Source organism: Lissotriton vulgaris, chromosome 5, assembly GCF_964263255.1.
Source record: "Lissotriton vulgaris chromosome 5, aLisVul1.2, whole genome shotgun sequence".
NCBI classification, from domain to species: domain Eukaryota; kingdom Metazoa; phylum Chordata; class Amphibia; order Caudata; family Salamandridae; genus Lissotriton; species Lissotriton vulgaris.
The window spans coordinates 685,448,880-685,461,918 of NC_141693.1; the positions used below are offsets into that span (position 1 = coordinate 685,448,880).

The 13,039-nt window shown below is 42.6% G+C and overlaps 1 protein-coding gene across 1 annotated transcript in view; it reads left to right on the forward strand.

The window, feature by feature from the left end:
- Nucleotides 1–13,039, forward strand: part of CDH23 (cadherin related 23) — a 2,828,172-nt gene that overhangs the window by 2,008,168 nt on the left and 806,965 nt on the right. The window contains exons 32-33 of the mRNA XM_086919477.1: nt 6,067–6,168; nt 8,705–8,707. Of these exons, the coding sequence (XP_086775603.1) occupies nt 6,067–6,168; nt 8,705–8,707 (105 nt within the window). The remainder of the gene's footprint in view (nt 1–6,066; nt 6,169–8,704; nt 8,708–13,039) is intronic.

Sequence of the window (13,039 nt, forward strand, 5' to 3'; positions counted from 1 at the left end):
TAGGGGCTAAATTTAAGGATTCAGTAATTTACCGAATCAGTAATTTAAGGAATCAGTAAATTACCGATTTCTTAAAATACCGCTTCGGTAAATTACCGAATCCTTAATGTAGGGAGCACTCAAGCTAGTGCATTTCTGAGTTAAGGATTCAGCATTTACCACCAACTAAAAGTTGGTGGTAAATATCGCAAACCTTAGAAAAAGCAAATTTGTGCTTTTCCAAGAGTGCCATGTGGCAGACATACGTGTCCTTAGGGCATGTATGTGTGCCACATGTGCACCCATGCACTATTCAGGGGTGCAACAGGGTGTCAATGTGACACCCTGCCACCCTTGTAAGTCTTCCCCCTATTACCGATTCGGTATTTACCGAATCAGTAATTCCCATTCATTCCTGTGGGCCTCCAACGATATTCTTGACATCGATATTCTGTACCTTCGATATTTCCAACTCGATATTTCTGTAGTTCGACAATTAGGAATCAATATTTAGACTGTGTACCACCACTGTATCTAAAACAATGTGCTCTAAGGCTAACTTTGGTGGTTTACAGGGTTGTATGTGATTTCATAGAAAAACGATTTCACAGAATACCATTACTGAGAAACCATTTCATCTAAACTGTTTAATGGAAATTTTCAGAATGAATGGAATTTACCCTTTCATCAAGTGTAAATGCAATGGTTGGAGGTCTTACTTTCAAAAACATTTTTTTCAGAGCTATTTATTTCAGTGCTTTACTTCAGGGGGCATTATTTCATATTTATATATTTTACATTGTCAAACAATTACTTCAGATGCTTTTAATTCACTGAGCCATCACTACCCATAAACACCATCCGTCACTGACACCTCACAACCCCTAAACAACATTTTTTGCTGCCCCCTAAAACTCCTCATTGCACCTATTTTAACTTATTCCTGAAGACTAAAAAGCCCTTTCCACCGCAAACGTTCACTATCCCTGAACCATAAAGTCATTTTCTAACCCATCTCCACCCATTCACAAACACTTTCTACATCTAAATTTCAACCATCCCAGAATCCTTAAAACTTCTCACCATCCCAAACTCCATCTCATCCTGAACCATAAAAACTCTCCACTGTCACTTCCCATAATTGAACCTCAAAACTCTTACTAGCCCAAATCTACACCCATCCATGAACCATACAAAAACCTCAACACCCTCAAACTCCACCAATCCCTGAAACCTAAAAACACCTCACACACCTAAACACCATCTCTGTAGCCTAAAAAACCCTCCCCACCCCTATGCTCCAACCATCTCTGAAACCAAACAAAACAATTTATTGCCTGAATATAATTTTTTCCAATCCCTAAAAATCCTTCATCATCCTAAACACTACCCATTCCTGAACCCAAAAATCCCACAGAAGTCCTAACTCCACCCACGTTTAATGTCATTCTGGATTTTTCCATCAAATCATTTTTTCTTTAAAATGGTTCCTTACATTTTTTACTTTTTTGTATTTCCTTGAGATTGTTTTTCCTTCAAATCTATTTTCCATGATTTGGTTTACCCCAATGTGGTGTCTCAGTTTTTGTTACCTATTAATTTACACACATCGGGTTTGCAGGACTTTCACGAAAATCTCAAATAAATGGTACATAAAAGCTATGTGGTTATTGGGACAGTATGTAAGGCAAAACATTTGGTGCTCTCCAGATCCTGCTATCGAAGGTCTTGCTCTCAACAAGACAGAAGCTCAAGCAACTGTTGAGAAGATGATGTCGGCCCCAGAAATGAATACCGACATAATGAACGTGAAAGTCTTTCTAAACTAGTTTGTGAATAAATACAACTTGGTTCAAAATGTAATGTGTTTTACACAGGCTGTGAGCAGGGCATCCGTGCCGCAGGTCAACACCCCATGACTCATTCTAGAATAATATGGTGCTCATCCTCTGTGAGGATGCTCTATGAGTGACCGATGCCCCTTCCAAGTAAGATCTGCTGATTCACTTAGGGGCACAATTCATTTCCCACTGACTTCTACCTCGTGAACAGGTAAGGTTTGCAGAACGCATTTCTTTGCCCCATTCCATATGTACTGAAGTGAAATAGGGTCCATATCTAGGTCTTCAGGACCACCCTTCAACAGGAATAAAAGTAAAGTCTTGTGAACCTGTTACGAGTCAGTCCTCAGGATCGTTTTGTTGAATGGTAAGCCCACCTCTAAATCGAGCCAATGCCTGAACAGCCGTAATGGCACAGAGCGTTGACAGGATTAAGTGAGGGGATAATAAGAAAGATCAGGGAAGGAAAGGAAGGGGACAGCAGGGAGGGAGATCTGAAAGACATAAACAGAACAAAACACATAAGACTAGATTCCTATACATCAAACATCATATTGCTCCAGAAATACTATGAGGGTGTATACCTGTAAAAGAAGAAGAAAGCCTTGTGGATGTGTAGAGGCAATGTAGGGGTTGATACAGTGTAACTACAGGAATGCACAAAATACAAGAACATATGTGATATACGTGGGAAGGAAGAACCAGCGTTCATGTACAAAACCAGCTATACCAGATATACAAACATACCTAAGTATTGTCTCCACTAAACCTCACAGGGGAAGAGCGTAGCCCATACCTCCAGAACCCCTGTTAATAGAAGAGGCAAAATACACTGTTGCACCTAAAGCAATAGATATCAAATGGCCTTTCCACACAGTTAAATCGTCACACAAAGCTCCTCTGGAAACTCCAGAGGTTCCTAACACCAACTAATACGTCTTAGCTGGGTCAAAGCTGTCTCCCAATATTCCAGAAAAGAAAACCAGTACCACATGAGAAGCTATCCAATGTCTGACAGCATCTACTGAACCACCACCGTTGGCCGAAAATGCCAACCAAGACAAATCCAAGGCAAAACCCTAAGTAATAATCCGGTAACACGAATAGTGAAGTTTGTACCGAACCACAAAGTAAATACAGGAACCAAAAAGATAGCAACAGAGTGCTGATGCTAAGCACAGTGGTGCACGCACCCTTACCGCACCCAAACCAGAAAATCCAATATCAAAAACTGCATCAAGATAGGAATACTCGACACCGCTCCCCGGCCACCATTCTCCTTAAGAGGCTTCTCGTGAGAATGTGGCGCGTCGCGGAGGATACCGGGAGCGGTAGTTCTTTCCCGGAGCATGCCGGGAAATGTAGTTCGCGGACTTCCGCGATCGTGACAGAACCACTGTCATGTTATAGTCATAAACATTTCCCATAGGTGGAAATCATTCAGACAGGAAAGGTCTAAGAAGCTAGCTAGAAAACCTATGTTTGGTGTTAAGGGAATGGAATTTTTCAGAGGATCAAATACGGCAAAACCTTCTACAGCACATATATGTTCTACAAAAAACTCTTTTTGATAGAGTTACCGTTCTATAGTTCCTCCACTTGCACTGATGTTTTTAGTATTATTTTGTGTTTGGTGTCTCTGTGCCAACTTACCATTCCCTGAATGACTTTAATCTCAAAATTAATAACAGAATGATGGCCTTAATCTTCCAAGCAACCCAAATATCTGAGGATGGAGGTTAGGAATTCAAATAAAATATTGCCACAAGCCCTACTGATAATCTTGTTTCCCATCTCTTCCATCCGATTTGTTCTCACTATTTCCCACATGTTTCCCACAAATTCTGACTTTAATGTTTTTTTCCTCGTGGCCCAATAAGGGCCTTAATTGAGCACCCACCCTCAGCCTTACCCTGCGCATAACTGCTGTTGTGTGTGGTATGAAATGAACATAATTATTATTCTTTGTCTCGAAGTTTGGGTATTCTAAATGCTGATATTGTTCAAGGAGTTGTTCCAGGTAATTTTGCATAACTTAATGCAACTGCCCTTTTAAACTCATCTGGTTTTCAATCATACATTGAATCTAAAGAAAATTTGGCATGCATTGTTGCCTATTTTCAAGAGTTGTGGTTTGTATTTACTCAGAATAAATAATCAACGGACCAACCCAGCCTCTCAACTGTTCCAGCAAGCTAGACTTTCAATCACCCTTTTTTGTGGTCTTGGAGGCAGTTGGATGAGGTACACATTACTTTTTATGTATTGAAATGGTCATGCTAGTACTTCACGGATTAATTTAAAATGGGGTAGTCAACGTTCCAACCCTACAGATCAGCAGAGGCCCTGGCCTTGGCTTCCCTTTGGGAGGACCGCTTGTCAAATCTAGAGATTCCCACCTGCTTTGTGGGGCTCTATGGCATTCTGCTCTACACCATTACACTCTACGATACTCTACTCTGCAACACTGCATTCTCTGCCACTGAACTCTACATCACTATGAACTACACCACTGCACTCTATTCCAATACACAGTACTCTACACCACTTTACTCCTCTCTACTGCACTGCTTGCCACGCTGCACCTCTGTCATTAGTAAGCAAGTGGTACCCTGACACTAAATGAGGCATGGGAGCTATAGGTTTGGTGGGGTGCAACGTCTACATTTTTATGTCGGAGCTCCTGCTCCTACAAACTCTAAATGAGTTTTGTTGTCACTCAACTTGGAATTAAGACACCTTTACAAGACATTTAAATATGTTACATTTAGGGGTCGTTTCCGATCCTGGTAAAAAAAACATCCGTATGAATCGTATCCGGAGCCATCTCGTACGAATCGTACCCGTCCGTCTGAGTCGCGTAGTATGATCCGTATTTCGTGAATCCGTCCGAATCGTCGCGATCCGTATGTATTGCAAGGCTGAAACCATGAACCGTACGACTCGTACGCATGCCGTACGACCCGACGGGTACGATCCGGAACGGGGTATGAGGACGTGATTCGTACGGCCCACGTCAGGTAAGGGCGATTCGTACGGAAAAGCACAGAATCACATACACAGTATACGGTCCGTACGCCCCATAATCGTGGGGTACGGTGCGTACCCCTGCGATCATGCGGTGTACGTATCGTACCCCTGCGATCCCAGGGTGTTCGCACCGTACACCCTGCGAAACGTGGGGTACGGTCCGTACAACCCATGATCGCGGGGTACGGTGCGTACACCCCTGTGATCGCAGGGGTATGCACCATACCCTTGCGATCATGGGGGTAGCACCGTACCTGGGGGGGGGTGTTCCGTACCTGTTTCGAGGCGAACTCTGCTTTTACGGCTGTTTTCGGCTCTCATACCCCGACCATACAAATTAAATCCCGGTACGATTCTCCCTCGGTACCCGACGCAAATCGTACTTGCTGGGTCGGAAAAACCAGCCGCGAACCATACGGATGTCGCCTACAGCGGGTTCCGAGGGAGAATCGTACCGGGATTTAATTTGTATGGTCTCTGTACGATTCGTACGGAGTCCAGCTCCTGGTACGAATCGTACTTCGTCGTACGTACGGGGACGTTGCAGGGTACGATTCGTATGGGAAAAACGCTCTGAACGGCTATTCGGAGCATTTTTTCACGAATCAGAATCAACCCCTTAGAGTATTTACTAATTTTAGTTTATTATCAGTGACAATCAAGTGCATTTTGTGAGATGTGTACTTGATGACTGTACATCTTCTATCTACTAACATTGTCTCAGGGTGGATGATCTATTTCTCAGTTCTAACAAGGCAAAATTGAAATAATATTGGTGTTAGCACATTGTTAATTCTGAAGCAAAGGGAGGGCCTTAAACCTGACTAAAGGCATGTAATTTACTGCACACAGACCGCCACCACCACACCCAGCCTCTTGCATTATTTTTCCATTTTTGTTTACACCGTCATGGGTTTTCTGATCATCTCTATATATTATATAATTATTCCAATAGGTTAAGAAAGTGCTTAAGTAAGCTTTTTGGATGTTGAAAGAATACCAAAGATAAACCAACATTTACTCTAACTCATGTGTGACTTACCAAGAAAGTTACCAACCAGACATAAAAGGCATTTCCATTTCATGTGATTTTGACTGAATCTGTTCTATGTCATCCCACATTACTGGGCTTGTTTATCTACTAGGCTGGATGCAAGGTTTTAGCCTCTTGAAACCTGACTTTTGTGAGACGGACTCTTTTATCTCTCATTGACAGGGGATAATCACAGTGAAAGGCCTGGTGGATAGAGAAAGTGGAGACTCTTACGTTTTAACAGTGGTGGCAGATGATGGGGGACCCATGAAAGACTCCACTGTGGTGAGTGCCTACATTCTCAAGTTACTGCTGTACTGAACACCTATTTGTTAACACATAGGGTATGCCTGGCTGAGTGTAAGGTGGAAGAAAGGAAGAAGAGAATAGAGCGTGATGTAATGTCAGAGAAACCAGGGGGGAGAAATCCTTTTAGGACAAGAACCTCCACTCACTGTTAAGTGACATGCTTCACCATATGGGTTCTCTCCTCACATCAAGGTGTGGGCTACTACTTGACTCAGTGGATCCACTAAATCTCTATTGGGTGAACTCAGGGACAACAGTTAAAAGAGAGGACTAGGGATTAAACCATACATATCCCAAGCAGGATATATATCCACTGAGACAATTTTAATCACCACTCTTTATATATATATACTTTTTCTTGCACCCTGCCCCCCACTCATCCATTTACCATCGCTCATCTAAAGAGAAAACACCTCAGCTCCTCCCCTTTGGGAGTCGTAGCCCACACCTCAGTGTGAGGAGAGATCCCATATGATGAAGCATGTCACCTAACGTTCAGTGAGGGTCACGTCCTGAAAGGATTTCCCCACTGCTTTATCTATCACTACATCATGCTCTATTCTCTTCTTCCTTTCTTCCACCTTACCCTCAGCCAGGCGTATCCTATGTGTTATTGAGTATTTGAAGTGATCACTACTGACCTGGTTTCTCAAGACCCCAATTTAGCATGCTAATTTCCTAAATATTGTTACTGTAAGCGGGAATGTTTTGTGAATATTCTTCCAAATTCCGCGACACAACAAAAGTAGTCAATGTTATTTTGAAAGAAAACTTACCATTTGCAAATATAGTGGTGAATACTGATGTCAATAATATTGATGTTAGATTCAATATAATATTTCTCTTTAAGTTCTTGTTTCTTAGACTTATAAAAAAACTTTATATTCCTTATTAAGAACACTGCATAAAGATTGCTGCATTAAGTCTGAATAAACTTTTTCACGGTGAAAAAGGGATACCGTTTGTTTATGAAATATGGATAATATGTAGCTCAATAAGTATTTTTTAAAGATCCACATGGACAACCATCAACATAAAAACCCTGATGCTTTGATAAAACTGAAAAGAGAGAACGCTTTGTCGTAACCTCGTTCAGCAAAGTTTTCATTGACTGCGCTTACACAAGCACAGCACTTAATGATGTTCATGTTCAAGATCACCAAATGATATCCAAAGTGAATAATGAAATTAAGTCAATACAACATAAGACATACAAGAACTTCAGTTGCAGCAATGCAAAGAATAATGAACACAATTTTGGAGATCAGTGTATAGGTTTCGATCCGCAGTTCATGCATGAGTAAATCTAAATTTGCCTAAACTAATCCTAAGCCTAAAGTTGGAAATTTTAGTACCTGGTTAAATCAGAGGAAACAGGAAGGTATTAGTATTGAGGAGACTTCAGTAGTTCTCTAAATTAGAAAAATTGCATAGTATGAAGCCACACAATAAGAGCATCGCAAAGGGGTCTCTACCCCTCAAAGTTTTTAGGAAATCAGGTCTGTCAATAAAACGATATTCAGGCATTACCGTGACAATGCTCTTAGCCTTGTTATCCACCTCTCATTGGATAACATGGCTAAGAACTGGTAAGGGCAGGCGTTAGCTTTTGGAGAGATTCGCGCTTAGCGCAAATATTTCCAAAACTACGCCTCTGTTGATCATAGGCGATAGCGATTGCAGCAGCTGTTTTCAGTCGCTGACATTTTGGCATGCCCACTTTGCATGTCATTAGCGATAATTATCGCTGACATGCAAAGCGGGCCCCAAAAATACCCGCTATCGCCTACAAGTTGTCGCTAACTGGTGTTAGCGACAGCTTGGTAATAGGGCGATAAAATTATCGCCGCATTAGCTGGAAAAAGTCCTGCTAAAACGGCGATAATGGCCTTTGGTAGTATGCCCCTTTATTCGGTTAATTTAAAAACCATAAAAATTTAGATCTAAATTTATGTATAGAATGCTTTTATGTTTTTTTAATTAACCGAATAAAGTATTTTCTGACTGAAATATTCGCCACTTTAAAGCACCTCTCCTTTGTCCGTCTCCCTCACATTTACTACTAAAACGTAGACCTACATGCACCGAGATCTCAGCACACATGAAGAGACCTCTGCCCAGAAAAGATAGGAGTGATGATATTGGCACTTAGGTTAGTGAATTGCATTTCTAAGATGTGAATAGTACTACTGTGATACTACATCAAGTACTACGACCACAGTTTGTGCATAGGGCCCCGTTTTCTGACTGAATGTTCTTTTTTATGTCAAATCAGTTGGCATATCTGTAAGGGTCTAAGAGTAAATATTTGTGCAGGATTTGTCACCACCCATGATTTTGTGCATTCATGCACCTACATAAGAATTGCATTGTGTGAGTCACAATATGTTTTGTGGAAATGTGGCAATGGCTGATTGGAAGCAGAAGAATTTCCTAATGATATTGAATTCAAATATTAAAATAATTATACTCTAATTTTTTTCTATTTCCAATACATGCTGGCCCCTAACAGAAGGTAAGTCAACAATCTTGTTTCTAGCATAATTTTGTATTTGGCTGATTATAAATGCTCCAGTCCTGCTCAGACCTCTCTTCTTAATGGGGGAACATTCTCGAGATCCTACGGGTCAAGCGCTAGTGAAGGCTCCTGAAGCACTCACACTAGGCCTGTTTCCTTGCCCTAAGCCCGAGAGTGCTTCACCAGAATCCTGTGCTTAAAACTTTGCTGCAAAAATGGCAAAGGACTCTGTCACTATTCTAGGTCAGCGTCGATGGCACTATGCTAAATTTATGCTTAAAGAATCTGCTAGAAAAACAGACATTTGAGGCGAGCAGTTTTAGAGTGTCAGTTGTGTTGTATAATGTTCCATATAAAGGAATGTTTCTCTACTTTAAACTTGGGACTTGCCCAGAGTTCCCTACATCTTTTTTGCAGAATTCATGATTTATACGGCACTCTAAGTCTGAAATGGTACTGCATAGATATATGTGTGTATGGTAACAGTTTTCCAGGCTTTTTTGTGAATATTATTTTTCAATGCATGAATATACATGTGTTTATTTTGGCATTAAAAAAACGTCCAAGTACAAGGGCACTAGTTTCTTGAAGAAACCCATTACCTACATTCCCACCGTTTTTTGGGTGTGTTTTCTTGCCCTTCCCATTATTTTAAATGTATATAATGTGTTTCATATTTTGTATGTTATATGTTTTTGCAAACTGAAAAAATGACTCTTGAGGAAAATCAAAAAACTTAAATGAAGTAAAAAGAAAATAAAAACTAAAGATTCATTCAATGGACTTAGATCTTCTCACTTTTTGCTTCAATCAAGGGTGAGGTTTAGATTTTGTGAGAAACAACTAAAGGCAGCATTGGCGTTTTTCTAGTGTTGACATAGCATGATAGCCCAGTTGGCATCTTTTGTTTTTCCGATACTCATTGGGAGTTTTCTCCCAGTGACAGTGGGTTATTGCTGCTTTTTTCCTGTCCAAGTTAGCCATTCCTAGTGAGGCATCAGTATTTTTACAAGACAGAAGAGGAGTCACTCAAAGACAATAATAGGGTATTTCGCCAGGGCGTATGTCTGTTGCAGTTTGGACACCTTGTGAAAAAGGCATGGCTAAGTCCTAAGCATTGACAGAGATGTCAGTGCCATATTGTTGTTTAATTCCAAGTGTTCCCATTTTTGTAGCTGCAGCACCCGCTGGTGCATTGAAATGGTTTCTGTGTATCAGTATCCCTAAGATATTGATTAGGGAAATCTTTGGAATTTTCATCTAATTAAAGCAGGGCATTGACATGCATCCTGGATCTTGTGTGTTTGGTCTCCCAACATGTAGGGCATAACACGTTCAATTTCATCAAGCAAACATTTTAATGCCTTTTTGTAGAATCAATAATTGGCTGTATAAGACTAAAAAAAGATTTCATGTTATGTGTCATTTTCTACAATAAGTGCTTTAAATACATATGACACATGTTGAAAAGTGGCAACAGGCAGAGCATCATGTTAGCTAATGATGAGTGGAATGAGTTTCAAATGGTGGGTGCAAAGGTTCCATGCGTTCTGTCTCTCTTTTTTCTACCCTTATACAGCACATATATTTGGAGGGCTGGCACTAAACGTGGGAACTTCACTCTACTTTTTCAGTTCTCTGGGGTTAGCAGCTGGAGTTCGGTGCCTGCATGGGCCATTGTGACGCCACTGACTACAATCACTATGCACCCTCTAAGCTTCAGCTCTGAAGAGTTCTGAATAGGTCACTGTAGGAGAGTGGCTTAGTACATGGTGCCAACTTATTTAAGCGAAGCACCCTGCACTAATCCAGACAACCCTTATGGTGATTTTAGTAATCTTAGACAACCTTAGAAAGCTCTCTAAGTGGTAGTTGCGGAGAGCAGCCTTCAGGCTTAGTCCAGACAACCTTAGAAAGCTCTCTAAGTGGTAGCTGTGGAGAGCAGCCTTCAGGCTTAGTCCACAAAGAGTGTTTAGCAGCTTTTTTTTACCAGTACTCATCAAATAGTGTAGGTTAAACGAAGAAAGAAAACGCACAGTGTAGTTACAAAGATAGCAATATTTACTATACACACTCACTAACACATTGGTATATCTGTTATCTGGAGATATAAAAACAATACACACAATATTTCAAAAGGAGAACAGGTAAGTAGCACAAACACACAGTGGTCTCAAGGGGGAGACAAAACCATATACTAATAAAGAGGAATGCGAACTGCAACCGAAGTCGAGACTAGACCCAGAAGATTTAGGTGAGCTGGGGACCCAAGGAACCACTCAGAGTAGGTACCCAGGAACCCCACGGATGGCGTGTGCAGAGAGGAAACACAGCCCCGTACCGAATGCAAGTCAACGGGGAAGTTGTGGTAGCAGTTTTGCAAGAGAAGGACCCTTCCCAGATAACCCTGAAGAAACCCAGTGGAAGATGGAACGTTGGAGAGTCACCCCACCCATGGATACCCCAGGAACCAGGATACCTACACCAGGGAAGCCGGGTGCATAAGTGTGAAGTGAAGCTGAGTCCATAGGTGTGAAGTGACGTCGGAAACCGCCGTTGACCACAATGGATGGCTTCATTGAAGGTACCGCTGGCGAAGAAGGTGAAAGAGACCGGTGGAATCAAAGGGTGTATTCTTGAAGAGGAGTGCCTGCAAGAAGAAGGGACAGAGTCTATGCCACTCTGGAGGGACCAGGATGCACGGGAGATCAATGGCCACTGATGACGGAAGATACAGGAGGGTTGACAGTGATCTTGTCGCTGCAGCTGTGAGGACCAGGCAATGCTTTGGAAGACCAGGAGCCATTCACGAGATGTCTCACGTTGGAAGGCGAGAACCAGGAGGTCGATGTCTGTCAGTAGCACCAACAAGCCTTGGCAGCAGCAACAGACAAGGAAAGTGAAGAAGGTGTAATGTCGAGACCAGCAAGGTCTAAGGGTCTCACCAAGTACAGGAGAGTCAGAGCAGGGCCCAAGCAAGTAGGGGAGTTTACTGGAGTCAAAGAAGACCTTCAAGAGGATCCACAGGCCGAAGGTATAGAGTCTCAATAGGACCTCAAACAGCTCACCAATGATGCTGACCCACGGTGCATAGGATGTGGTGAGGACGAAGATCTTATTGCAAGAGATGCTGGAGGCTGGAGCTTCTTGGACCCTGAAAACCTCTAGAGAAGAGAGTCAACAAGCCTTGGCAATGGCAAGTCGATGTGGTGCACATGAATTCTGTTCCAGCAGTTCTGACAAGGGATTCTGGCCTCAAACTCGATGAGAAGACAGTGCAGGCCTTCAAGGGAGTTGCTGAATCACAACCTGTGTTGCAGGGCCTTGCAAAATCCAAGTGATGTCAGGAACAACAGACTGGTCAGCTTAGTTGTTGTGCCTGCTTTTGCAGGAGTGATTCCTTCACTGCAAGGGCGATTTCTTCGGGTTTCTTTGATGCCCACCGGCCTGGAGAAGAATGTGGATGGAGTACAGGCACAGATGATGCAGATGACTGGCAGAACAACAAGACCAGGAGCATCAGGAGTCTTCCAGGGGCAGTCTCGGTTCCCAAAGCGTAGGCCAACGAAGTCCAAAGTGCTCAGACGGTTGTAGTAGAAGTGGCTTTGGATCTGAATCTTGACCCACGATGAATCTGAAGAGCCACCAGCAGGTAAGCCCTTAAGTACCCTAGGGAAAGGGTTGGGACAATTCAGGGGTCCCTCCCAGAGGAGGGGCTGGCACAGAGGGGAGGATACTCCCATATCCTTTTTCCAGTTTTGCACCAGAGCGGGAGCCAATGGCTCCCTGAACTGGTTTCAACTGGAGTATGCAAGGAGAGCACCAAGTGTACCCTTGAAAGCAGTGTGATGGCTCTGGCAATCGCCCCTACCTCAGCACGATACAGTAAGTCCTGCCTGGGAGGTGGTCACACCTCCCTGTGACAGGAAACCTATTGTTCTACCTTCCCCTGCTCGAGCTTGGCTCAGCAGCAGGAGGGCAGATTTGTGTCTGTGTTCACTAGCAGCAGTACCTTGCTGTTAGATCATGAAAGGCTGGTAGCGGGACAACAGGGGGGCTCCCTAGGGGAGCCTCCCTGTATTTGAGATCCTATATCCAACACCAGAATTGGTGTTGGGGTAGGATTCCAACATGTTTGATAGCAAACATGACTGGTTGTGATAAAGCCAATATATAGTTAGACATCTCGTAATTGACTTGATGTCCACTATATGTATAGAATGGCTGACCGCACTTGCAAAGCCTGGAGAATCGAAACCTTGGTTTGTAGTGGGTTTCCTGCTCATGGGGGGCACCCTCACACCTAAAACCAAGCACCCTGCCTTCAGG